At 32.8% G+C, this 26,952-nt stretch overlaps 3 protein-coding genes and 2 pseudogenes across 6 annotated transcripts; 4 read left to right on the top strand and 1 right to left on the bottom strand.

Annotated features, from left to right (window-relative positions):
* Positions 1-103: 103 nt before the first annotated feature.
* On the top strand, positions 104-4,609 carry MAKR1 (membrane-associated kinase regulator). 3 transcript variants are annotated; one of them, XM_028058359.2, is made up of 2 exons: positions 104-1,372; positions 4,418-4,609. In XM_028058359.2, exons 1-2 carry the CDS (start codon positions 305-307, stop codon positions 4,466-4,468), a joined length of 1,119 nt encoding a protein of 372 aa, XP_027914160.2. In that variant the 5' UTR covers positions 104-304; the 3' UTR covers positions 4,469-4,609. The 3 variants fall into 3 exon arrangements, with proteins under 3 accessions (XP_027914160.2, XP_027914161.2, XP_085524866.1); XM_028058360.2 differs by lacking the exon at positions 4,418-4,609 and adding an exon at positions 1,718-1,889 and having other exon boundaries at positions 107-1,372; XM_085668740.1 differs by lacking the exon at positions 4,418-4,609 and having other exon boundaries at positions 111-1,889.
* A 2,724-nt stretch (positions 4,610-7,333) lies between these two features.
* Positions 7,334-16,032, top strand: LOC114173769 (ARM REPEAT PROTEIN INTERACTING WITH ABF2-like). Of its 2 annotated transcripts, XM_085668737.1 has the most exons (20): positions 7,337-7,715; positions 7,831-7,994; positions 8,286-8,458; positions 8,542-8,662; positions 8,744-8,818; positions 8,927-9,021; positions 9,218-9,293; positions 10,759-10,866; positions 11,241-11,369; positions 11,490-11,558; positions 11,723-11,782; positions 11,977-12,100; positions 12,231-12,373; positions 13,000-13,063; positions 13,194-13,273; positions 13,639-13,703; positions 13,803-13,920; positions 14,033-14,157; positions 14,835-15,075; positions 15,653-16,032. In XM_085668737.1, exons 1-19 carry the CDS (start codon positions 7,472-7,474, stop codon positions 14,923-14,925), a joined length of 2,124 nt encoding a protein of 707 aa, XP_085524863.1. In that variant the 5' UTR covers positions 7,337-7,471; the 3' UTR covers positions 14,926-15,075; positions 15,653-16,032. The 2 variants fall into 2 exon arrangements, with proteins under 2 accessions (XP_027914159.2, XP_085524863.1); XM_028058358.2 differs by lacking the exon at positions 15,653-16,032 and having other exon boundaries at positions 7,334-7,715; positions 14,033-14,210; positions 14,835-15,336.
* Positions 16,033-16,262: 230 nt separating this feature from the next.
* Positions 16,263-16,933, bottom strand: LOC114173771 (2-hydroxyisoflavanone dehydratase-like; annotated as a pseudogene).
* Positions 16,934-18,675: 1,742 nt separating this feature from the next.
* On the top strand, positions 18,676-20,041 carry LOC114167418 (2-hydroxyisoflavanone dehydratase pseudogene; annotated as a pseudogene).
* A 5,135-nt stretch (positions 20,042-25,176) lies between these two features.
* Positions 25,177-26,450, top strand: LOC114173084 (2-hydroxyisoflavanone dehydratase-like). The gene has a single exon (XM_028057305.2). It carries the CDS (start codon positions 25,257-25,259, stop codon positions 26,244-26,246), a length of 990 nt encoding a protein of 329 aa, XP_027913106.2. The 5' UTR covers positions 25,177-25,256; the 3' UTR covers positions 26,247-26,450.
* The last annotated feature ends 502 nt before the right edge of the window (positions 26,451-26,952 follow it).

A 26,952-nucleotide genomic window follows, 5' to 3' on the forward strand; every position in this document is an offset into this window, starting at 1 on the left:
CTGGTTTATCGCCTGAAGCACGTGACACGTACAATGAGAAAAGTCACAACACATGAGAAGGCGAACTTAGGATTTAAAAACGTTTCACAAACTCTACCTCTCCCATGTGAGTTAGTCCGCGGGCCTTTATTACCTTGCTAAAGAAGCGGCATTTGTTTGTCAAATCTACATGAAAAATCAACCAATCTTGTCTTATATGATGGATTAACATAATTAATTACCTCTTAGTTTTACTAATCACAGTTTACACACCCTCCCCCTATAAATGGGAGCTTTGTGACCTTTCTCAGAGTTTGGGTGGCACATGAGAGACCATGGAGTTAATCAAAACCCAGAGATCAAACACATGAATCAGAGAACAGAGATGGGAAGAAGGAGAGGGAAAGAATCAAAATCATACACACTTCCTTCATCTCCCTCTCACTCATTTTCCTCTTCTTCATCCTCAGACTTCGAGTTCACAATCTCAATCTCGCCGCGCAAATCCTCCACCGCACTCTGCCCCGCCGATGAACTCTTCTACAAGGGTCAACTCCTCCCTCTCCACCTCTCCCAGCGCATCTCCATGGTCCGCACGCTCCTCCTCTCATCCGCCAGCACCTCCTCCGCTTCCACCGCCGCACGCGACTCTACCGGCAGCAGCTCCAACGACTCCCACTCCTCTTTCACCAGCGACCTTGCACTTTTCCCTGACTGCGACTCTTCTCGGCCTAGCTCCGTAACAGAGGAAGACGAGTTCAAGCGCCTCAATAATAACAGTACCGGTAACAGCAACAGCAACAACCAACCATGTTCCACCATCAAGAAGTCTCATAAGTTTTTTTTCTCCAGATTCTCCTCTGTTTTCCGCAAGGAAAACAACAACCTACAAGCCAAAACCCGTGACCTAGACACTGCCTCTGCTAACTCCTCGGTGAAGCGGATCAGCGTCACCGCCAGGGAGGTTATCAGGAAGTATTTCAAGAAGGTAAAGCCTCTCTACGAGAAGCTCTCGCAGAAACAGCAGAGGTCTGGGCAGTTAAACGCAACAGAGGGTGCAAGTGCAGTAACAATGACTTCTGTTTTTTCTCTTTTAAGCAAGACTGAGAGATCTACCAAACTCTCAGAAGGTACCAAGACAGGGAGAAAAGAGAGTGTGAGTGCGCTTTCTCATTCTTTCTCGGGAAATCTCAGATATCCCAGGAGAAGAAGCTGCGTATCCAGTTGTCCTTCTTCTATGAGATCATCGCCGAATCACTCTGGTGTTCTTTCTCAACGAGGTGCTGCTGCTGCTATGTACTGTGGAGACACTTCTTCTATGGAAGAGTTGCAGAGCGCGATCCAAGGAGCTATAGCCCATTGCAAGAACTCTTTGATTCAGAGCAAAACAATGGTCAGTAACGAAATCTAAATCTAAATCTAATCTAATAAATTCAAGTCAAATCTTTCTTCCCAGCTCTTTTCCTTCCGTTGTCAATTCTTCAAAATCCATGTTCCATCAGATGAATTAATTAATTAACCACGAGGATTGGTCAATAATCAGAAAATATTTTTTCTTTTACCTAGAAGTATTTGTGGTGGGGTGAAGTTAGAAATGTGCATGTGACTATATTTTGGGGGTTCCATTTAAATTTGGCAACAAAGATGAACATGGAGAGTCGAAGAAGTTATTATTTGACTGGCATTGTAGCCTTGGAAATTTGAAAAGTAATGGTCTGTATAATTTATTGCATAACAGTGACTTGGCTCTAGTGGTAGTAATTGCTCTGCAAAGCTAAATTGGCACCATGTGGCTTGGAGTTTTATTGGAGATGAGATTCCATTTGTAACGTTACCTGAGCTAGCTACCTTCAAATAATTTTCCATTACCCAGCATCGATAATAATAATAATAATACAGTTCTAGTTTCATATTTCTATCCCGAAAATCCAAGTTGGTGCATGGTATATAAAACTAATAAAAATAACAGTACATTGAACCACGGTCTCGTCCTGCATGTGCGTAAATTAAAAGGAAGTTTCAAGCCTTCTGGAATGATTAATGTACATTTTTGTTTGAAGAAACAAGTGGGAAGCTTCTCTCCAAGTTTTCATCTGTTGAACAGTTCATAAATATTTATAATTTTTAGTTTCAAATAATTAGTTTATCAAATAATTTAAGTTTTATTATATTTAAATCTTCAAATCAGTTTTGTATTGCAGTTTTATCCTACCAGTTTGAAATTATTCTGAGATTTGATAATAAAATAATATTATTTTATCATATATCATATGCATATTTATGCTAAAACTCTATAATATAATTGAACTCCGTATAATTGTTCTCGATTTAATTCCAATACTTAAGAAAAAATTACTGTTAGTGGGGATTGATGATAATCAGTATTAGTATAATCTTGAAGTTATTTATATAGCACTCAATAATGAAATAATATTATTTTATTTTGTATCCTAGAGACACCTTATGATAAACAACACTGGAATAGAATTGTGCTCCATACATTTTCAATACTTAGTAAAGTTCACCTCACCATTATTATTTAGAATTAATGATAGTTAATTAAGATTAACTAATTTTTTAAGTTGTTCTGACATCCAATAAACGAAATAATGTTATTCTATTTTGCATCATGTGCACATTTTAGGATAAAAAACCTTAGAGTACAATTCAATTGGGAGCTTCTCAAAATTTCTTAATTTTATCATTGATTGGAATTAATGTCAGGTAATGCGGATTTATCTAATTTTAAAGTTATTTTTGTAATAAAATAATATTATTTTATATCACTTTGGGCATCACATGACCTTTTATTGGAAACAATTTTAGAGTAGAATACAATTAGAGGTATCATTTTATCCTTAATTGTGTACAATAAGAAAAATTAACACATTAATCTTTGATGTAAAGGTCACTTTCACTAGTATCACATTTTTTTTTCTGACACCTTAGTCATTACGGATTGTTTGGCCCAATTAGTATTACATTTCAAAAACTGGTGCAATCCATTCCCCTTGTTTGGTCCATTAAAATGAGACATAAAAACAGTTGAAATTTTATGACTAATTTTTTATTAATTAATTTTTTTCAGCCAACATAATTTAAAAGTATTTGCTTTGGAATGAAGACAAAATTATATTTTCAGTCAGTAGTTTTGTGAGATATTTTTTGGCAAATAATGTTTGTTGTAAACCCATGTTGAACAAATCAGTTATTAGACAGTATTTTTCCAAAATTATATAATTATAGTAAGAAATAACAAACAAATCAAAATTAAAGAATAATGCATACACACACATATTGGAGATTAAAAATGATCGAAATGGAAAGAGGTTGCACATGGTCTCTCTCTTGATTACCAAGACTTGTCACATGTCATTGATTTGCCTGGTGAAGCAATACGGTGACAAAAGAAGTAAATGTGTTCTTAATATTCCACGTTTTCTAACTCACCCACCCCATATATTTCCTTTTCTTTCATTCACATTTCTTCTTCACGTGAGTAAAGGGTTTCATTATATTGTTGTCATGTTTCTACAATTTCATCTAACTTTCTGTCATTTGAGTATGATTAACTTCTAAAATTAGTAAGTAATTTTTGTAGACAATTATGGTGGAAGAGCTGCCATAAAACATATTCACAATATATAATTAAGTGTAAATCTTATTTTACAATTCGATTTTGTAAAATTAAATCACACTTAAAATCTAGTTTTTAGGATGATATAAAAGTATTTAACGCTTATCTAAGTTGTTTGTTGAATCTATTTATCGGATAATCCATTGATACTTTATCGAATATAAAAAAGTTTACAATATATAAATAAATGCAAACTTCTTTTTTACCTATCGATTTTAGAATAAGACTTATACGTATTCAAGGTTTATACCTCGGATTCATAAAGCCTGAACCTAATGACTTACGTGTTTATACCTTGGATTCATAAATAATTTAGAAAAGTTGTCAGGCCACAGCCGTCTCTGGTCATTGTTTTCATCCCATTTTAATAATTTTTCTCCAAAACAAACGCACTTACAACCACACTCCCATGTAACCAAAGTGACACATTCATCATGGTATGTTGTGTGAGTTCCAAAGGGTGCAAAATCTGCTGTGTGAGTGCCATTCTTCTGGTGATTTTGTTAGTCGTAGTGGTGGTGGTATTATTCTTCACTGTCTTCAAGCCCAAAGACCCTGACATTACCCTCCAATCGGTTAAACTTGAAGGTTTCAAACTAGAGTTACCAACTTTTAAACTAAACTTATCATTAGGCGTAGTGGTCACGGTTGAAAACCCCAACCATGGAAGCTTTACCTACCAGAACAGCACAGCACATCTTTATCATCGAGGAACTCTGGTAGCCCAGGCTCCACTGCACGAGGACACTATTCCAGCACGTCATGATCATAACATAACAACGTCTTTGTCTGTTTTTGCAGATATCTCCGAACTCAAGGATTTATCCACTGATTATTCGAGGGGTGTTATAAATCTTACCTCAACAGTTACCTTATTCGGGAAAGTCAAGGTCTTGAATCTCTTAAAGATGAAAGCCACCAGTTACTCCACCTGCTATCTCTCTCTTTTCATCCCTCACCAAAGCATTGATTCCATGTGCAACTCAGAAATCAAGTTATGATATTTTTTTCTTAGATTATTTCTTTCTCTTATACTGTTATAATTACACTGCAACTTAGTAATTGCGTTTGTTTGATTCCTTTTACTATATCTGTTCTGTTTGTCATTCAAATGTGTTTGTATTGTTTGTTATTATACTAATAAAATTTGTTAAAATCTTGTTTTTGATGAATACGTACATGATATCCTGTTAATATATATATACGTTAATTATTGTAGAAATTTTGAGAGACTTAATTAAATAATTGAAAGAACATATAAATAATTAAATTAAAATGAGAAGAATCCAAATATTATATAAAGTAAAATATAAGAACTAAAGGTATAACAACTTCTTACTTGTTGTTTAAAGTCCCTAGTCATTATACACTGATACTTTTTTTTTTTAAATTTAGTTTTGTTTCATAAGCAAAAGATAGTTATATTTATTACCTTTTAAATTATCAAAAAGCATTGATGAAATTTTTATTTTTTTTATTTTTCTACATTTATTTATTATAATTATATAATATACGAAATATTTGTTATTGAGTTAAAATATTGCCAACTTAAATAAGAATCGTTTTAGAATGGGCCCACATTGGTGGTCGGCCCAATTAGTTCTACCCAACAACATTGATCTCTTCCTTTCTGAGGTCTCTTTCTGCTGTTCGTCCTTTGACTTACCAGACGCTTTAATTGAACGTAAATAAATGCCCATAGATTTAAAAATAGATTATAATTTTGGTCACTGTTTAATTTATATTCAACTATTGGTTCTGGTTTAATATTTTATAATATTCAAATTTGTGGCTTAATATTATTTTCACGTATGTTTTATTTTGAAGTTTTAATTTGACTACTCAAATATATTCATTTATCATACTAAGAGGAAATATTTTAATTAGTCAAAATGTAAAAATAGAATAAATATTTTTTTTTCTTATGAAAAAATACGCGTGTTTAAATTACTCTGAACCAGTACTTATTTATATTACTAATATAGTACTGGTGTAATATATTTGATATTGGAAGTATACAATTTTTCTTTCTAACTTTAAAATTAAAAATATTAAGTCAACTCTGTTAATTCAAATTCCAATATGAACAATCAATGATTTTTCATTTTCTTTTTCAACCCAAAACAAATTTCGTTCGTACCAACATATTCTTCTATGATTTGAAAACCGGTTAAAAACGGAAAAATGCATAATTTTCATCACAATAATTATATAATAATATGAACATTCGTATTACTATTATTAACCCGCTACTCAAAAGCTTAATCTATTCAAATTTAATCATATATTCAGCTCTGAACCCACCAAACTTAAGATATATGGACCCACTCTTAATCCCACACTCACCATGGTATGCATTATTACATTTTTTTAAATTACATTTTTAATGTATTATTTTCTATTCATAAATTTCTAAAATTTTCAGTTATGACATGAGAAGTTTAAAAAAACACAATATAAAATTAATTTTTTTCCTAAATTAAAATTAACTTGTGCAAATTCTACAATTATTATTCGATTTAATTGCGTTCCTTTCTTAAAATTGTATGCCCATAGTATATAGTATATATGGTTTTATTGTTAAAAGGAAACTTATTTTTTAATTTTTTTAAATGTATACAAATTGAAAACTTGTTTACAGCAAGAACCGATGTATCTTATTTAACAATCTAACCAAAATTTTATTGATTAGTTTCTCAGTCTTTATCCTCAAAAGAAATAGTCTCCAGCTAAAATTAAAATATCCTTGATCTTTAGTAAATGATTAGCATAAATAATTTTTTAAATTTTGTGAAAATCTAAAATTAGAAAAAAAAATTGTTCTTAACTTAATTATTAAACAATATTTTCATGATTTTTTTACTTTTATAATTTCCACAAATTTTTTCCATGTAACGAGGTGAGAGTGTATATTTGTTTTAGTTGTGTTTTTTTAGAATAAACTTAATACTTGGTTTCACGGTAAAAATAACCTAAAATTAATTTTTAAAATCACGTTGATAAATTATTTGGACGTTTTCTAAAATTAAATTCAAGATGACAAATGACAGAAATAACTTTTTTTAACCTTTTTCCATCAATAAAATCGATTTTCTCACATTAAGTAATATTCCAATGCATATCTAACACACCCTTAATTAAATTTTAAATTCTCGTAAATCTGAAAATTTCTAATTAAATTTTTGTCATCATTAAATATTAAAACAAATCATATTTTCAATTAAGATTCCGTCATTTAATTATATTATTAACTGTACCATTTACTTATTTTGTCACCTACTATTTTATATAATTTGTAATCTTTACAAAATAATAAAATAGCATATAATAATAATTTAAAGAGAAAATAACCATCATGCCCTCGACGGTTACGTCATTTTTGGTATCAGAAAAATTAAACATAATAACTTAATAAAAAATATAATACTTTTAAAGTATTTAAAAGACTCTATTAAAATTCTCAAATGAACTTAAAATTGAATTAAGATATAATAAAAATAGGATATTAAGATAAAATAAAAATATTAGTAACTAGCTAAACATAGTTAGATTACTATGATCAAGAATCAAGAATGATGTTTATTATTTATAAAACATAAGTATAAATGGCTGTGGGCATAGATGGACAGTGAAAAGAAAAAGACAAAAGGGAATGGAGGCAATTTCGGAATTACCCCTCCGATCTGGCACTCATTCGCGTGTTCAAATCCTGAATTCCATTTGGAGCACTCTTTTTTTTTCCTTCTTCCGCCTCTTCTTCTTCTCTTGCGCTCCTTGTTTCTCAACACTTTGGGTTGCGTCTCCTAGAGACAGAGGGACCTTCTCCTTCTTCTTCTTCTCCTTCTTCTCTCGTCCATGGACCTTCACAACCGACCAGATCACTGTTTCCCGGAGAAGAAAGGTCAGAAGAGGAAGTTGGAGGAGGATTTCGAAGACGACCGACAGATCTCCGCCCCTCCCACCGGCCACGCTCGAGACGCCCTCCTCTCCGACGTCAAGGAACAGGTCATCGTCCTCGATTCCACCTTCTCATGGAAGGAATCCGATCGTGCTGCCGCCAAGCGCGCCACGCACGCCCTCGCCGATCTCGCCAAGAACGGTACATCTATTCGGCATCTTGCTTCTTGCGTTTTTGTTTTCTTCTTTCGCGGAATTAGGTTATTTGCCGGTTTCGTCCGCAACGCGCTTCATTCGGTGCTTGTCTTTGTTTGCAGAGGAAGTGGTGAACGTGATTGTTGAAGGAGGCGCAATTCCTGCTTTGGTTAAACATCTTCAAGCGCCTCCTCTGGCTGGAAGCGACCGGTTGCAGAGGCCAATGCCGTTTGAGCACGAGGTCGAGAAAGGTAGTGCTTTCGCGCTTGGACTTCTCGCAGTCAAGGTAATTTTACCTCTCCTCTACGGTGACTGTTAGTTAGGAATTATTGCAACATAGCTTCTTCAAGTCTATATGATTGAATGTTTTAATTGTATTGTGATATAAAGTTTTACGTTGAGTTAGCTTATTAGTGATAGTTATCTCCTTTTTTAAAACTTTGTTTACACCAGAAATTGTTTTAATGTTATCGTTTTCACTGAACGGCATGAATGGCATAGTAGATACTGTATTGTAGAAGGAAGCTTTGAAGGTAATGCATGATGGTCTAATATGTGGTGTGAAATGCCTCTGCAGCCGGAGCACCAGCAGCTCATCGTTGACAGTGGTGCTTTGAAACATCTCGTTGATCTTTTGAAGAGACATGAAAATGGCTTAACATCTCGTGCCATTAATAGTCTAATTCGTAGGGCTGCAGACGCGATTACTAATCTTGCTCACGAGAACAGCAGTATTAAGACTCGTGTCAGGTATGCTTCTTCGAGTACTACCATGCAATTGAAATTTAATTTGGAATGGTTTTTTCTTATGATTATCTGGAGTTAATGTGTAGGATGGAAGGTGGGATTCCACCGCTAGTTCATTTACTTGAATTTGCGGATACAAAGGTGCAAAGAGCAGCTGCTGGTGCATTGCGAACCCTGGCTTTCAAAAATGATGAAAATAAAAATCAGGTTAGCGGTCTTTAGTAATGTTGGGAATTTAAATTGACTTACATATGAGACGAATAAGTCACATAACATCATGACATGTAGATTGTTGAATGCAATGCCCTTCCAACTCTGATTCTAATGCTCCGTTCAGAAGATGCTGCTATTCATTATGAAGCGGTATTGCTTGTGCCAGCTTAATTCTAAACTTAAATTTTGCAATCTTTTTGACTTTGATCTTTGCACTTATCTTACTGGAAACTTGCAATGAATTTTATTGAATTACAGGTTGGTGTGATTGGAAATCTGGTCCACTCTTCCCCTAACATAAAGAAAGAAGTTCTTCTTGCTGGAGCCCTACAACCGGTCATTGGATTACTTAGGTATATTCTTAATTTACACCATGGAAAACTACTAGGCTCATCTCCTCCTTTCTCCCATGTTTGGTCTCTGTACTTAAATTGTATCGCTATTATAACTCAAAGTTCCTTTTTTTCTTTCCAATAATTTTCCATTATATATATTACTGAAGAAAGATGTCTTTCTATTAACCTATTCTAATACTGTATGATGAAACAGCTCCTGTTGCTCTGAAAGCCAGAGGGAAGCAGCCTTGTTACTTGGACAGTTTGCAGCAACTGATTCAGACTGCAAGGTAAACAGTAACTTTAGTTTTTCTAAGAATTCCATGATTTGAACTGAGTGTAGAGGGAGAGAAAGTTATAAAGGGAAAACCCTAACACGTCTATTTTTATGTTTGTTTACTGGATGGTGAAAAAGGTGATGTGAGCAATTTATGCATGTATTTTTAGTTTGGATTCTAATAGTACTCAAGCATTTGGGGAACCAACCCTCAAAAGCTAGCTATTAAGGACTGAGCATCCCATACTACTTGTTGCAAACTAAGGCATCTCATAATATCCAAATTCCTATCCTAGCAGTGCCCCTAAGAGCTGACCAGTTAGAACTCTCCGTAAGTAGCACTTTCCAAGATATAGGCAACTGTCTCTAATACCAATTGATAAGTGCCCATGTTCTCGGGAAACTGATGTGACTTGGAAAATAAAATAAATGTGTATTTTCTTTTTGTGACTAAACTAGTTATCCTTAGAATTAGTATATTCTGTGTTTTGTTTGGACGTAAGGCTAGGGAAAGGAAGTGTTTATCTAATCCCTTCCCACCACACTCTCTTTATAAGAAGAGGTTATGTACTCATTTTGATAACTCAGGTTGAATAAAATTTGTGTGTTCTTTTTGAGTGTCATATCTCAAGTGGCGAACAACTCTTTCTTTGGCTTATCTCTTGTGTGGCGAAACTGATGTGACTTGGAACATAAAATAAATGTGTATTTTCTTTTTGTGAATAAACTAGCTATGCTTAGTATTAGTATATTCTGTGTTTTGTTTGGACATAAGGCTAGGGAAGGAAGTGTTTGTCTAATCCCTTCCCACCACATTCTCTTTATAAGAAGAGGTTATGTACTCATTTTGATAACCCTGGTTGAATAAAATTTGTGTGTTATCTTGAGTGTGTCATATCTCAAATGGCGAACATATGTCTTCTGTGGCGCATTGAGGTTAATCAAAGTTCAGGAAGTATAGAGTTTTCTCTCTTATGGTTTATTATCTCATTCATGATTCTTGTCTTGTGGGTTAGGTCACAAGTGGTGAATCACAATCTCGCTAATCTCATGGAGTTTGAGTGGTGCAAGGTGTTCTAATTCCTAGCACTACCTTGATTTTTGTGTATTCTTGAATCTTTTTCTTTCCATGGCTTCTTCAAAATTGAAGATCACATTTTATCCAAGAATTCTTGAAAGAATCGTTCCAAGAATTCATCTAGGAGATCTTCCTTGATCCTCCCTACCTAGGCTAGCTTCCCTTAGGTTTTCATCAGAAACCCACCTCAAAAGCTAGCTATTAAGGCGGGGAACCAAACACTTAAATACTTGATCATGCATCTCATACTGACTTTGGCACCTCCTAATATGCAAGTTCTTATGAGATTCTTTTCGTAGCTTATTTCCGAATAGGGTGGCTCAGTGGGTGTTAACTCATCAACACTTTGGGTATCATATATCTCTGTTTTTAATCTTACCTTTTTTGTTTGACTTTGTAGGTTCACATTGTTCAGAGGGGTGCTGTCCGACCTCTGATAGAGATGCTTCAGTCCCCTGATGTTCAGCTAAAAGAAATGTCTGCTTTTGCATTGGGGAGATTGGCCCAGGTTATTTATTTTCCCTTGTCTTTCCATGTAAGAGTTCACATATATAAGTTGATTAGCATGATTTTAATGTACATTTCCAATTTATAGTTTTTAATAGGTAATGGTAACACATTTTATGATTTTTCATCTGTGTAAGTATTATAAATTATATTATTGGCAATGAATTAGTTTCAATTAATCTTTCTAGTTTAAATTGTTGACGTAAATTATGTGCATTTCAGTGTGTTAAGTTTTGTATTAATGTCTTGTCTTTGAACATAATAATCATTACTTAGAGCTTTATACAAGCAAGTGTTATGCACTCTTTCTGAGTATGTTCAATCAATGTTTCCTTTTAGCACCATAACCTGAAGATATTCAATTTTAAATTTCAGGACACACATAACCAAGCTGGTATTGCACACAATGGTGGCTTGATTCCATTACTGAAGCTTCTTGACTCAAAAAATGGGTCTTTGCAACATAATGCTGCTTTTGCTCTTTATGGCCTTGCAGATAATGAGGTAAAATAAACTCTACGAGTTCTAATAAAAGATCTTCTGTCTTGACTGTAGTAAAGCTTATTACTTGAAGTTAAAGTAAAATAACTGTTCCTTTTTTATATTTTTTATTTTGTCCCATAGGATAATGTGGCTGATTTTATTAGGGTAGGTGGAATTCAGAGACTGCAGGATGGAGAGTTTATTGTTCAAGTAAGTTTGCTTTATTGATACCTATTCTGTTTCTGCGTTTCATGGTTTTTTGCATTTGCCCTATGTTGCCTATATCAATGGGAGTTCAGTGCTTTAGATAAGTGCATACAAATTTTATGTTCTTAGGCACACTCTGATAGATAAGGAATCGGTTTCTCTCGCAGGCAACTAAGGATTGTGTTGCAAAGACATTGAAAAGATTAGAAGAGAAGATTCATGGGCGAGTAAGCACTATTTCACATTCACTTGTTCTTTGATACATTTTACTGAAATTAACATGGAAATGGTTGGGATGCTACTACTGTATTAATTATTAATTCTACAACAATAACAACAATAACAACAATCTAGCCTTATCCTACCAGTTTGAATTCTATATCTTGTTCAGATTTGTAACGTATTAATTTTGTCTTCGCAGGTGCTGAACCATTTGTTATATCTCATGCGAGTTTCAGAGAAGGCTTTTCAAAGAAGAGTTGCTTTGGCTCTTGCTCACCTTTGTTCTGCAGATGACCAGAGAAAAATATTTATCGATCACCATGGTATGCATCTTCTTAATCAAATATTTTGTTTAAGTTTGATTTATTTATTTATTTTTTTTAATTTTTGAATCTTTTTCTGTGTATTATTGCCTTTCCTCTTCTATATGAATCCAAGCATCTACCCTTGCAGGTTTGGAGTTGCTTATGGGCCTTCTTGGCTCGTATTATAACCCTAAGCAACAACTTGATGGAGCTGTGGCTTTATGCAAGTTGGCCAATAAAGCCACAACTCTGTCTCCCGTAGATGCTGCACCCCCATCTCCCACACCCCAGGTAGTCATATATAATATTTGGCTTTTTCTCATCCTTCATAGCATCATTGCTAAATGGTTGACTGCCTTTTCCCTATATTTTCATTTCATGTCTGTTTTACTTATATGTTTTTAGGTTAAACTTTCTTTCCTGTCCTTTTCATGATGATATATGGAAATTTGTTCCTGCTTCTTTTTACTTTTTTCTTTTTTATATTTATAACATCACCTTGTACTCACCAACATGCGTGATAAGGCTGTTATTAACTGTGGCTAGTTAATTTTTCAAATCCTACCTGATATGAGCCAGTAAGCAAGGGCGTTTGTCATTTTGTATTAAGCTTAACTGTTAGCAGGGATGTAAACCTCAAGCGTAACTGATAAAACACCCTGCTTGCATGCTGGTCCTTCCCTATTTAAGCTATTGGGCATGGATGACTGGGCTGAACTGACCCAATAACCCAACATGCTCTTCATGACCCTTTGTGCATATAGTTTTCACTCTTCTAGAGCATCTCTGTCTTTGAACGCGGAGATAGTTTTCACTGATAGACTGCTTACTTTCTGTCCTGTGTCCTGATAATTCTGGATCCATTTGGTGTTTTTAAAAGTTTTAATGCCTGTGATGCTAGATTTTTCTTCTTGCAGGTCTATTTGGGAGAGCAGTATGTAAACAATGCCACCTTGTCTGACGTTACATTTCTGGTTGAAGGTAGATGGTTTTCCATTCACATTGTTTTATTTGAACTTTTTGCTTGCAGAACAGTTCACCTAGAATGCAGTGTTGTTGTAGCTGCAGTTGACATTTGTAGATAAATTGGTATTTTTGTACTTTGCTGCAGGCAAACGATTTTATGCTCACAGAATTTGTCTGCTTGCATCTTCAGACGCATTTCGTGCTATGTTTGATGGAGGTTATAGGGTGAGTATATATTGATCTTAAGTGTATCATACATCTCCTCTCACACACCTTTTCCTCTCACTGTTATTGACTATCAGCAAAAAAAAACTGTTATTGACTCCACGATTTCATGATAAACATCATGTATAATCTGTTATTTTGGTTTTTAAATATTGCTGTTGGATATTTTAGATATGGTATCTTGTATTTAGTAACTCATTTCTTAACCTTATTATATAATAGCACGCCCTGCTGTGTAAATTGCCACAGGTTCAATTATATCTCTAGTTTTCTTTTCCTCTCACTCAACACTAGCAAAAAAATATATATATATTTCATATCTCAGCACAATAATTGTGATATGCAAGTTCATTATTGTATGACAGGAGAAGGAGGCACGGGACATAGAGATTCCAAACATTAGATGGGAGGTTTTTGAGCTGATGATGAGGTCAACTCTGCATTCACATGGTTTATGAAAGTTGTGCTGTTTAAGCTTGTAATAATTTGTGAACAACTTAAGTCATATTGTCTTTTATCTTTTCTCCAGATTTATATACACTGGATCAGTTGAGATCACGCTTGATATTGCCCAAGATCTCCTCCGAGCAGCTGATCAATATCTTTTAGAAGGACTCAAGAGACTCTGTGAGTACACGATTGCACAGGTCAGCTAAGAGAATTTTGGTTCACACAAATACACATAGTCTTGACACTTGTCCTCGTGCTCTACTATTAGACTGGAAAGTGGATTTCTCTGATTTGATGTTTTGATCCCAGGATATATCACTTGAGAGCGTATCAAGTATGTATGAACTTTCTGAAGCATTTAATGCTATATCGTTGAGGCACACATGCATTCTTTTTATCTTGGAACACTTTGATAAATTGAGTGGAAAGCCAGGGTACGTATCTGATCCCTCTACAATGTGTACAAGATGTCTGTAAGGAAAAAAATGTAAGCTGGAGGTTTTAGGCCAGTTGCATCTACTTTTAATACCTATTTCTCTTTATTTTCCATGTAGTTTTGGCAGAGCTTGTGTCAACCTAAAAGGAGTTCATTTGAAAGTTTGGATCTGCTTAAAATTCTTTTACATGACTAAATAAAAAATTATATGGCTACCGTATCCAATAAATAATTAGTTCTTGACTTGATTTCGTCACTCTTTCCATTTTAATTAAGTTCTATTTCATTTAGAAAGCGCGTTTCCGTGTTATTTTTATTTGTATTCATGTGAGAAATGGGGTTGCCATTATATGGTTATCAAAATATGGAAGCTGCACGCTGCCTTTTTTAAGAGAGGGCGGGTTGTGATTTTTGTTCAACATGTTGCTTCTTTCTTTTTTCTGCATAATAAGTTGCTATATTCTTAGTTTTGTTTGCTTTTGACAAATATGGTAGACAGGGATCTTAAACTTTGTTACATAATAGATACTGACCTTTGGTTTGAAGTTAATTGAATAATTAAGCTTTGGTAGGATAAATAAATCACAAATATGATGAATGTATTTCACTTTTACATTTCTATAGTTTCTGTCTTTCTAACCTTTTAGAATTTTGTTTCATACCAATCATTTGCAGACACTCCCATCTGATTCAGCGTATAATACCTGAGATCCAGAATTACTTTGTTAAAGCCCTTACAAAGGCCAATTCCAACAATCACCCGTAGAATTTACTGTTCTATTTGACATCTAACCAGTTGCAATGTACATAATGCGGTCGATGTTAATTGAACCTGCGAAGGAAGTCTCCTGGATTGAGTGCAGCATGGCTTAAAAAATTCTAACATCAGGTCGTGTACGTTCTTTTCTGATGCAGTGTAAGTCCCTTCTAGGCTTTAGTTGTAACGTCATTCTCGTAGATGTAGCAAATGACCTTCACGAACATTGTTTTTTTCTCTTGCAATATTGTGATGGTTATGATTTGATTGTGTTATCTTTCTCAATTAATCTGGCATTATAATTGTTGTGTTTCTGAGAGTAGTATAGGTTGCTCAAGTATCTCATGTATATATGACAATTGGATATTTGTCTGTAATGTGCTGATGGTTAATTGCAAATACAAGTAATTTTAACGCTAATTAATTGCTAAATGCAAGTACGTCATTTAAAGTGCCAAATGCGTCATTTGGATACTCAGTTACTCGTTTGGCCATGACAAATTTAATTCAGTTGCTGCTTATAAAATTGGCTGTATGTAATGCTGTAGGGAATGAAAGACACCTATATCCAAAATGAAAATTCCTCTCAAATCAGTGGACATCCAAAACCTTCTGAACATCTTTCCTGCTATATGATATTGTGATGCAGTTTGACCAATAAAAACATGTGAACTGAAAATTGAATGTGTCGTCAGATTAAATAGTAAAACCTAAATCTTTTGTCTGGATGTATCAGAACTTCTGGTGAGTTTTCCCGTGAGCAGATGGAAGGTCTTGTTGGAAAAAGGCTTTGATTGTTATTTTTGAAGACAAATAAGAAAAGGATTGAACTGCTTTTTTCTTGGGCAGTACTACAATCGAGGAAAAAGAATCCCCTCAAGTCACTCCCAACGGTGTACTTTCACTTGGAATGGGCCAATCGGCCAAACTCAAGTCTTTTTATGCTTGTTTCATGATTAGAGTAGACTGCAAGTCATTCTCTGCACGTGTATGAGATAGGTATGTCTTCTGCTTTTCAGTCTTTGTATGCCAGTATCAAACAAACATGAGTTGTGGATATAGTAACTTGACACGCGTTCATTAAAGTAGTCTATTTCATTATTGCCGTTGAGAGCAGATTCATGGAGTCGCATTATTTTGAAATAGTTTCTTCTGAACTTTATGGCAAAAATGAATTACCCTTTAATTGAAAGGAGTACACAGAATGGAGTAACTGTTGATCATTTCATTGCATCATGCATGCTTGGTGGAATCAGCGTGTATCATTCGAAATTTAGTTAAAAGTAGGAATATTAATAGGAAACTCTTTAACTAGAAGAAACACAAACAGATTTGTTTATATTCAGGTTTAAGGAGCTTTTAAGCAAGGGAGTGTACAATTCTACCAAATTTATTATCTGCACACTTAAAGGAACCCCTTCTTAAAATCCAAGCAAGCAGACGCAGATCTTTCACTGCCAAAGAAAATAAGCAACAATTTATATTAGTCTTTTGGATGCTCAGTTTCCGTATCAAACATGAAGTAGACTGCTCGTCCTTTTCAAAAAGTCTCACTTCCCCTTTCCACCCACTCTCCTTCATAGCCTTATACAACAACACTGTTATGTCCTTAAAGTGCAGGCTGTCCTTACCACAACAGCAACAAGCATCTTAGAACACCCATTATGAGCCAAGCTAGGAGCCCCAGGAGCCATTGGATTGATCATGGGCATCAGAGTAAACAAAGTTCCTAATCAAGGACGGATGGGCCTCTTCAAACCCATAACAGGTTCGCGTACGCACGGCTTTGAACCCCAGAAGTAAGCATGGTTAAGATAAACACCATGAACTTTTACACAACCTGGTAAAGCTTCAACCTCAGCACGCATGGCTATATTATGAACAATACTAACACAGCAGCGACGGCCCCCAACAAATATCTTGCTGAAACAACCATGGTTGATGAGCCACTTGTCGCTGTTGGTGGGATTTGGGGTTGCATGGGAAGCAACCCATTTGAAACCAGCCCTACAATCATGATAAACTGTTAGGTTGCAGAATTTCTACGCTCTATGGAAACGATTATAACATTTCCAGAGAAGCTACTAGGTTGCAGAATTTGGTGTTCAGAGCAGAAGCCAGCTCCATTGGAGTATATACTAAAATGAGGATTTTTTTGGTTGGGTAGAGTTAGTTTTAGACGGAAAAGTTTGAGAAGAGAATGTGTTGTGAGAGAGCGTGGGTGGACTGAGGGAGGAGTTCTTGGTTGGTCATTAGGACGTTGGATGGAGCCATCGTTGTAGACATGTAACATTTCAAGAATGCAAAATTTAATCACAACACTTTCCAATCAGAGTGTCCTCTTTTCTGCTCTTTATACCATAATATCACTTGTATGCATAACAAATGGAAATTATTTATATTATTTTTTATTTGGCGATTAAATCACATGAGTCATATACGATAGGCTAGTAAATATGGACTATCCAGCAAATTGTATGAAAAAAAAAATACTGTGATAATTATTATAAAAACTTTGACGTTTAGTTAGTATGAGATTGCAAGAAGAGTTATATTAGATCCACACATAGGGGAAAAAATGCAAAAAATAAAATGTTAGATTTAGAATAATTGTCTTTTAAGTAAAGAAGTTATGTGGTCTTAAAACGAAAAACATGAATTAAAGCTTAGTTTAAAGATTAATGGATAAAAAGTATGTTGCAAATATTTTTCTTTTTTCTTTATTATCAATTCCATTTAATTTAAAATAATTTTTACTTTCTGGTATTCCTTGTTATATGTAGGTGGAAATAAAAGTCGCAGAATGAGTAGAAAAAGTATAATAAATAGTGTTACGGAAGAGGCTTAAATACCTTTTTGGTCCTCATTCCCGTAGTGTTAGTTGTGGATGGTCCTCATTTTGACAGAATGTTTAAAATGGTCCTCATTTTTACCGTGTTTAAAATGGTCCTCATTTTCGCAATTCATGTTTTATTTAGTCCTTTTCTGTAACGCCGTTTAAATCGGAGCATTGTACAGGTGAGTATTAGGATGTGTTACGTGTATTGTACAGGTGGCTATTTATTTATCATAAAAAATTTCAATGCAATATTTATTGTATATTGCATTGAAATTATTTATCATAAAAATTAGTAATGTACTATCAAATACTCTCAATATTTATTGATTAATTATATATAGAACATCAACAGTTATTTTTTTAGTTTAAGTGATCTATTTTTAATAATTGTTTTTAATTAATTTTAATTTTATAAGATTAATGGATTACAAATTTCGTATTATAATTTAAAACATTATTAAAAATAGAATAAAGAAATAATTTGTATTAACCAAATCATAAATTCATATTGTTACTATAAATAACAACAATAATGAATATTACTACAGCATCGAATATAACTCAGGCTCATGTCACCACGAAGCAAAAAGAACATGTACAACCATGGTTTTATCAGAGTGATGTAAATTCATATTGATTCTCTTCTTCTTCTTCCTCAAACAGTGTAACTTCTTATTCTATTCTATTATAGCTTCTTTTTCAATATTTAAAATTGAAAAAAAATAATTAATCGATTTTTAAAACAATAAACGATGATATATCCGCATCTAATAAAAATATAGATAGAATATAAAATAATTTAAGATGAATATAAAAATATTAATTAATTTTGTAGAAAGGTACAGGCAAAGTGAAAGGTGTATAGTAGCTATAGAATTCCACTCTGAAGAATGATGTATCCTTGTCGTATAGTGGAATGGTTTTAGGTCACCCATTCAGGCTCGGCCACCACCGTGTTGTGGTACAACCGCGGAATCACTTTATTTGTGACGCTTCAAAAACGTGATTTCTAAGGTGGAATTAGGGCATCTCAATGCAGGTCCACAAAAAAAAAAAAAAAAACTCAATTAACACGATTTAAAAGAAAATGATAAGCATGATCATCACCAATTAAACGTGTAGAATTGCTATGTTTATATGAACATCTCTGGGTCTCTCTTCTCCACAAAATCTGTTTTCAGGTGCAGAACAATTCGAAGACGATAATGATAATAACCATGGAGATTCCAAACCTTGTCAGAGTTTACGAAGATGGCACCATTGAACGCCTCCAAGGCTCTCCATTTGTGGCACCCACGCTTCAAGATCCAACAACAAATATATCATCCAAAGACGTTGTAATCTCATATAACCCTCCCATCTCTGCTCGTCTACACCTCCCAAACAAGATCCAATCCCAGGAGGAGGAGAATCTCAATACCAACCACAAAATCCCCATCTTGGTCTACTTTCACGGTGGAGGATTTTTCTTCGAATCCGCCTTCAGCCAACTCCACCAAAACTATTTCAGCACGTTTCTCTCCGTAGCACACATTTTAGTCGTTTCTGTGGAGTACAGGCTGGCACCGGAGACCCCTCTTCCCGCGGCTTATCATGACTGCTGGGAAGGTCTCAAATGGGTCGCCACCAAGGCCGATCCATGGCTTCTCAAACACGGCGATTTCAACAGAGTCTTCGTTGGAGGTGACAGCGCTGGCGCTAACATCGCGCATAACATCGCCATGCGTGCTGGGGCCGAAGCATTACCGAGTGGTGTAGAAGTTTTAGGCGCTCTGATTTCTCATCCCTACTTCTTGGGGTCGAAGCGATTCGAGAGTGAAGCGGAAGAGAGCGCGGGCTTTAGGTGTTGGGAATGGCTTCAGCCGTGTGACGGCGGTGGGCTTGACGACCCGTTGATAAACCCGTTGAGTAGTGAGGCGGGTTGTTTGAGCGGGCTTGGGTGTCGGAAGGTTCTGGTTTGCACGGCGGAGATGGATGAGCTGAGAGAAAGAGGTGTGTGGTACTATGAGGGTGTGAGAAAGAGTGGGTGGGAAGGGGAAGTGGAACTGTTTGAAGTGGAAGGCGAGGATCACGTTTTTCACGTCAACGATCCACGAACCCAAAATGCTCTTAAGATGTTCAAACGCTTTGCGGATTTTATCCTACACTAGGAAAACACTTTTCTATCCTAAAAAGAGAGTTATGAAAATAAGGGTTAAATACGTTCTTATCCCTAAAGTTTCAGTGAATTATGTTATTAGTTCTTCATCAAAATTTTATATTAATTTAGTCCTTCATTTTTCAAAATGCGTGAATTTAATCCTTTTAATCAAATTTTGTTAAATTTATCTGATGTTTCAAGCATATTTCATGATAATATTTAAGTTAACAATAAAGCAAGAATGTGTCAAACAGTGTAAATAATTTAAATACTATCATGAAATGCGCTTAAAACGTCAGCTAAACTTAACAAAATTTGGTTAAAAGAACTAAATTCATGCAGTTTGAAAGATGAAGGACTAAATTGGTCAAAAATTTTGATGAGAGATTAATTTCAAATTTCAGTAAAACTTGAGGAACAAAAACATATTTAACCCATGAAATAAATGATGAATGAAAAAGTAAAATAACTTTTTTTAAAAAAAAAATTACTCTCATCTGCCATCTTTTCCTTTATTTTATTTATTTTTTTGTTTATTTGGATGGATTTTCAAATGGTATTATTGGTGTGAAAATAATTTTTTTTCCTTGTTTTCAACGTTTTTCACTCTATGGTACATCAGATTCGATGCTTCATTAGTAATTCGATTATAAAATTATACAACGTAAGAAAATAACACTTCATTATATAAAATATGTGAATGAATTTATAAAATTATGTTATATCTCTATCGTGATTATACTATTCACTTTATCATGTTTCAAAGAAGGTTCAATGGTTGTCCTGTACATCAACATATTTTATTTTGATTTTCATTGTTACATTAATTAATTAATTAGTCAATATTATATAAAAAAGTAATCATAAATTGTCTTGCCCCTTCAAAATCCTCGTAGATATAGTGAAATACTTGTTAATACAATGATTGTGTCTATTAGAATGAAATCTAATCTTCACCAAATTAATTGTGTCGTCTATGATATTATTATTTCTTATTTTATCTCTTGAAGGCAACATTAAAACAAGTTTACTTTACAAAATATTAAAATCAAATAATTATGATTTTTTAGAAAGCATATGTATGTACACATTATTTAAATATGAATGATAGTATGTTAGTAAGTGATAATAGTGTCATGTTATTAAGTTAATATATAAAATAAATTTATATTTATTAAAAATAAAGTGAAATGAATAGAGAAATTAATTGTTGGTGAATAAAAAAAAAACATAAACAGTTTTATAGAAAATAGGTAAAAATAATCGTTAATTTTTAAAAATTTAATAGATAATTATATTGTAAAGGGTAGAATTGGCATTATGAAATGTGGACACAAAAGAGGAAATTCTCTTTATATATTACTAGCATAAACACAGGCGCTATCGCGCCTCTGTGTACGCATTTTTTGAATTATATTAATAATTGATGATATTGTAATGTTATTAAGTTAATGAACCAAATAAAAGTATATTTATAAAAATTAAAGTGAAATGTATGGAGAAAATATGAGAAAAATAATTGTTGATGAATAGTAGGAGAAAAAAGAAGAAGGAGATAAGTAAAAGTAACCATTAATTTTTAAAAATTTAATAAATAATTAAATTGTAAAGGGTAAAGTTGGAATTATGAAATGTGGACACAAAAGAGGGAATCCCCTTTATATATAGTTATAGATTAATAAATAATTATATTGTAAATGGTAGAATTGACACTATGAAATGTGGATACAAAAGAGGAAATCCTCTTTATATATTACTAGCGAACACACAGGCGTTGTCGTGCCTGTGTGTTTGCGTTTTTTAATTTTCAAGAAATTTAAGTTAAGATAAATAATAAATATATAATTTTTAAAATAATTGTTAAATATAAAACTAAAAAAAATAAGATATGTAAAAAAAAATTAAATAATGATTTAAGACAAAAGAAATTTTTAGAAAAATGATTAAAAGTAAATTATATTTAAAATAATTAATTTTTAAAATAACTAAGAGTAAAACAGGTATTATGAAATATGGACACAAAAAGAGGAATCATCTTTATTGTTATATAGATATAGATAGATAGATTATAGATAAAAGTAAATTATTTATAAAATAATTAATTTTTACAATAACTAAGGGTAAAACGGATATTATGAAATGTGGACACAAAAAGAGGAATCCTCTTTATTGTTATATATATTATATATATAAGATATAGATAAAGGATAGAATTGACATTATGAAATGTGAACACAAAAAGAGAAAATTTTCTTTATATATTACTAGCATACACATCGGCACGATAGTACTTGTAAGTTGTATGTATGCATTTTTTAAATATGCGTGATATTATATTAATGGGTGATGATAATTATAAAATAATATATAATATATAATGTATAAAATAAAATTATATTTATTAAAAATAAAATGAAATATATCAAAAAAGATGAGAAAATATATTTTGTAAAAAAATTTATAAAAATAACGATCAATTTTAAAAAAATTATTAAATAATTATATTTTAAAGAGTAAAATTAATATTTTAAAATGTAGACACAAAAGAGAAAATCTCTTTATATATTGTTATAGATTATAGTAGAAATACATACACACAATAGAAGTATGTATATCTACTCTTATCTTATCTTATGATAATAAAAAAACCAAAATTAAATATAATTTTTTATTAGATAATCACAACGTTACTATCATAATTTTCGTCTTAATAATTGTGTCATTATCTTTGTACTAGTTACCAGCCTACCATCATAGTGTTATTAAACAATAATTGTAAATATTCTAATTATGATAATTATTGAGCGTAAAACATGATAAAAGCATCAGCAAAGCACCAATATCATAATCATTCTTAATTATATTTTTATTATCAAACTCGTTATTGTCACCATTATTTATGACTAATATCATTATCAATATTTATATTTATATTTATAAAATATACATTTATAACACACAATGAAATCAAAAATAAAAATAAAATTAAAGCCTCAATTAATAATTCATTATCTTATGATCATTTTCAATTATAGTCACCAGCTATTCACCATCTATCATTATCTGTTTTTTTATAAACTAAACACGATATAAGAAGTAATGTTTATTATTCTTCTTACCACAGAGATGTTTTTACCTCTATTTCATGTTTATCTTATATTAATTATAGAAGGGGGTTTAATATTAAGTATAACTACGTTTCACTTATTTTTTTAATTTGTAATGTTTATTCCTTTAAAGCATATAATTAGTGATTTCTGAACTAATACTCCTACTTTTGGGCATTAATTAATAAAATTCTTTGGGAAAAACAATTTAAAAAAATATTTATTGCTTATAAAAAGAAAGTATGCGATACTTTTTGAAGGTCGTATTTTCAAATAGTGTTGGTATCAACAATGAAAACATGCTTTGGTCAAAAGTAAGATTTGAGATCTTAACACATTACTTTTTCTTAATTATTTATTACCAAATAATTAATTTATTTGTAAATGGTAAGAATTGTGGAACGAAAGTCACAAAACAGAAAAGAAAAAGCAGGAGAGACCAAGGCAAAGCTATTCAGTGTGAATCACGCCCTAATACCAAGCATTATTTTATATATTTAATCAATTAAACTTAAAGTGAAACCACGTTTCAATTTTATTTTCATATTTTATACTAGTTGGTCGACTATATTTTATACTAGTGGCAACAAGTGGATTTATAATATTCTCTTTTTTTATTCAGATTTTACCTTTTATAGAATAATTACTTATTAAATTTTTAAAATTTATCCACTATATAAAATTATCTATTTTTTCTCTTTCTTTTCTTTTTATTCATCAACAATTATTTTTTTTCATATTTTTTTCGTTCATTTCACTTTATTTTTAATAAATATAAATTTATTTTATATTAATTTCATAATATTACAATATAATTACTAACTGATATAATATTATGCATACGTAAAAAATACGTATACACATATAACAACGTTTACACTAATTTAGATAAAATAAATAAAAGAGTGACACACTTTCATTGAATTATTTACCTTTTAAGATTTTATATTTATATTTAAAAAAGATACTATTTTTATGTGAATAATTTAAAACAAAGACGTAAGAAATTGCTTTACAGATTTTAGTAATAAATATATAAATAAATAATAAAAAATGAAAATAAGTGAAAAGGAAAGAAAGAAACGTTTGATTTAATATAAATTTAAGATACTCAATTTAACCAGGTGATTGCAAGAGGATAATATAAGGTGTTGATTGTAATTTGCTCTAAAAGACTTAATTAAGTTTGGAAAGAGATGTGGTTATGGTTTACTTTTATAATATTTTGCTAAGATGGTGTGAAACTCATCTTTTTCTCTGAACACGTTTTTTTTTTTTTTTTTTTTATCTTTTCTTTGTTTACACTCTCTCCTCTCCATGTTATTCACTGGAAACTAAACATAACGTAAAAATAGATGTATAAATATGCGAAATTGCAATAAGAAAAAACGTAATTGAAAAACACCGATATTTCTGAAACATTTTGTTGTATATAATTTCATACTATGTCTTAGATGACACTTTATTTAAAAAAAAAAAAAACATAATATTTTCTTCAATAACATCTAATTTTCTAACGGAACGAGTTCGTCCAACTATATGTTTGTGATATATTCTTGATGACAAAAATTATTTTAAACATATTGTGTTGTTGAAAATGATTTTATAGCTTTTCACTGCTTTATGTTTGTTAGCATACAATATGTTAACTTTATATATGATCATTTTTTCTATATTATAAAGAAAAATAGCATTATCTAACAGAACTTAACATTAAACAACTTTTACCGTCGATAAATTAATATTTACATTTTTGTTTATTTTACTTTATCCATATTATATATATATATATATATATATATATATATATATATATATATCTCAAGACTACAGTTTTATGTGCTTTCATTATAAAATTTGTTTATGTTTTAATTAGTTAAAAATTATATTAACCACAATATTTAAAATAATAATTATAAAACAAATAATGAAATTTTAATATTTTTTTTCTTATCACATGTCATTTTTTAAATAATTTTAGGATTTAAAAAAAACTTAAAAAATGTAATCTCATATTTTCAAACATGAAAAAATGTTTTTAAAATTTAATCATTTTCCATATAAAAATTAATACTTATAGTTTGTTTTGCCTGTTTAAAGAAAATGATATAAAGTGTTAAAAAATATATATGTCATTATCTCATTCTCTGTATTTAAACCAAAGAGTCCCTTCCTTGATCCAACACAGGCAAACAAAAGTTTGTGTTTTTATCAGTTCTTCCTTCTCATCTTCTTTCGTTACAAACCCACTCCTATGGCTTCCACCATTGAAATTGAAAATAAGAGCAAAGAGATAGAAACAGAGATTCTTCCATATATCCGCGTGTACAAGGATGGCACAGTGGAACGTCTGATGGAGTCTCCGATAGTGCCACCCTCTCTCCAAAATCCAGAAACCGGTGTCTCTTCCAAAGACATTGTTATCTCCGACCACCCCTCCATCTCAGCTCGTCTTTACCTTCCCAACTCCGTTCAATCCAACCCCAAAAAGCTTCCCATCCTGCTCTACTTCCACGGCGGCGGCTTCTTCACGGAATCCGCCTTCTCCTTCCTCAACCACCGCTTCCTTAACCTCCTAGTCTCCGAAGCCAAGGTTGTCGCCGTCTCCGTCGAGTACAGGCTGGCGCCAGAGCACCCTCTTCCGGCAGCTTTTCACGACTCCTGGGAAGCCCTCAACTGGGTTACTTCCCACTCAAATTCTTCCGACACAAACACGGAGCCGTGGCTTCACGACCACGCTGACTTCAAGAGAATCTACATAGGAGGTGACAGTGCCGGCGCTAGCATTGCCAACTACTTGGCTCTTCGCGCTGGGGTTGAAACCTTGAAAGGGAACGCGAAAATAGCCGGAGCGTTCCTCTCCCACCCTTTCTTCTGGGGCTCCACCCCCGTTGGGTCCGAACCCAATGAGGGTGCGTCGCACTTGCACGCGCGGATTTGGAAGCTGGTGTACCCTTCTGCGGCGGGTGGGATAGACGAGCCTACGATGAACCCATTGGGTCCTGGTGCGCCCAGCTTGGCCACTCTCGCGTGCTCCAAGTTGCTTGTTTGTGTGGCTGGGAAGGACGCGCTGAGGGATAGAGGCGTTTGGTACTTCGACGCTGTGAAGAACAGTGGCTGGGAAGGTGAAGTTGAGCTGTTTGAGGTGCCAGACCAAGATCATGTTTTCCATATTTACAACACCGACACTACCGCTGCCAAACAAATGATCGCACGCTTGGCTTCGTTTCTAGTTTCAATATAATATTATGCATGAAAGATGAACATTCTCGTCATATATAGCATCTACATCTTGGACATCGTTGTGTCCTTAAATAAAAAGATGAACATTATGTATCACGTTAAAGAATTCACGTTAAAGAATTCGTGTAAGTCTTATATTACTTAAAAATGAGAGAATAGAATATCATATAAAAATAAAGACCCGAAGCTCATGTTTCTTTGTGTTGATTCTTCTCGGTGAACTCTCTCTTTTTAAACGTAACACATTATAATATTTGTTTTAAGTAATGTAAACTCGTGCATTTGCTCTTAACTCCATCTTATTTCTTAATTATCGGTGATGATCACTCTAGAAAAGATTAACTTTGTTGAATTTGGCTTCTTGGTTAGTTTTAATTTTCGGCAGAAAATCATACCTAAATATCAAAATACAAAAATTTGAACTTTGACTTGTTGAAATTCGCAAGTTAATTAAAAATAAAATAATTTAAAAATATATAAATAGGTGTAAATCTATGTTTTATAAATTAATTTCGTGGAATTGAATTAAATTTAACGATGACAACCTAATGAGATTGAGATGTGCAATGACTTAAATTGAATTCAATAGGAAAAAAAGTCAAAAAACGGTTTCAGTGAGTATGGCCTTTGGCCGTGGAACACGTTAGTGGGAAGGAAGGAGAAGAAGAAGTGTCGTGTAGGGAAGGAAGGAGAAGAAGGAGAAAAAA

Source organism: Vigna unguiculata, chromosome 2 (genome assembly GCF_037176805.1).
Source record: "Vigna unguiculata cultivar grain cowpea cultivar isolate G323 ecotype 2 chromosome 2, ASM3717680v1, whole genome shotgun sequence".
Taxonomy (NCBI): domain Eukaryota; kingdom Viridiplantae; phylum Streptophyta; class Magnoliopsida; order Fabales; family Fabaceae; genus Vigna; species Vigna unguiculata.

Bases quoted from the DNA above. Each gene is read 5' to 3' on its own strand.
- LOC114173084 (XM_028057305.2), top strand. From the start codon at position 25,257: ATGGCTTCCACCATTGAAATTGAAAATAAGAGCAAAGAGATAGAAACA.
- LOC114173769 (XM_085668737.1), top strand. From the start codon at position 7,472: ATGGACCTTCACAACCGACCAGATCACTGTTTCCCGGAGAAGAAAGGT. The intron at 11,370-11,489 runs GTAAAATAAACT...TTTGTCCCATAG, and splicing joins ATGGCCTTGCAGATAATGAG to GATAATGTGGCTGATTTTAT. The intron at 11,783-11,976 runs GTAAGCACTATT...TTGTCTTCGCAG, and splicing joins AAGAGAAGATTCATGGGCGA to GTGCTGAACCATTTGTTATA.
- MAKR1 (XM_028058359.2), top strand. From the start codon at position 305: ATGAGAGACCATGGAGTTAATCAAAACCCAGAGATCAAACACATGAAT. The intron at 1,373-4,417 runs GTCAGTAACGAA...CTGTTTTTGCAG, and splicing joins TGATTCAGAGCAAAACAATG to ATATCTCCGAACTCAAGGAT.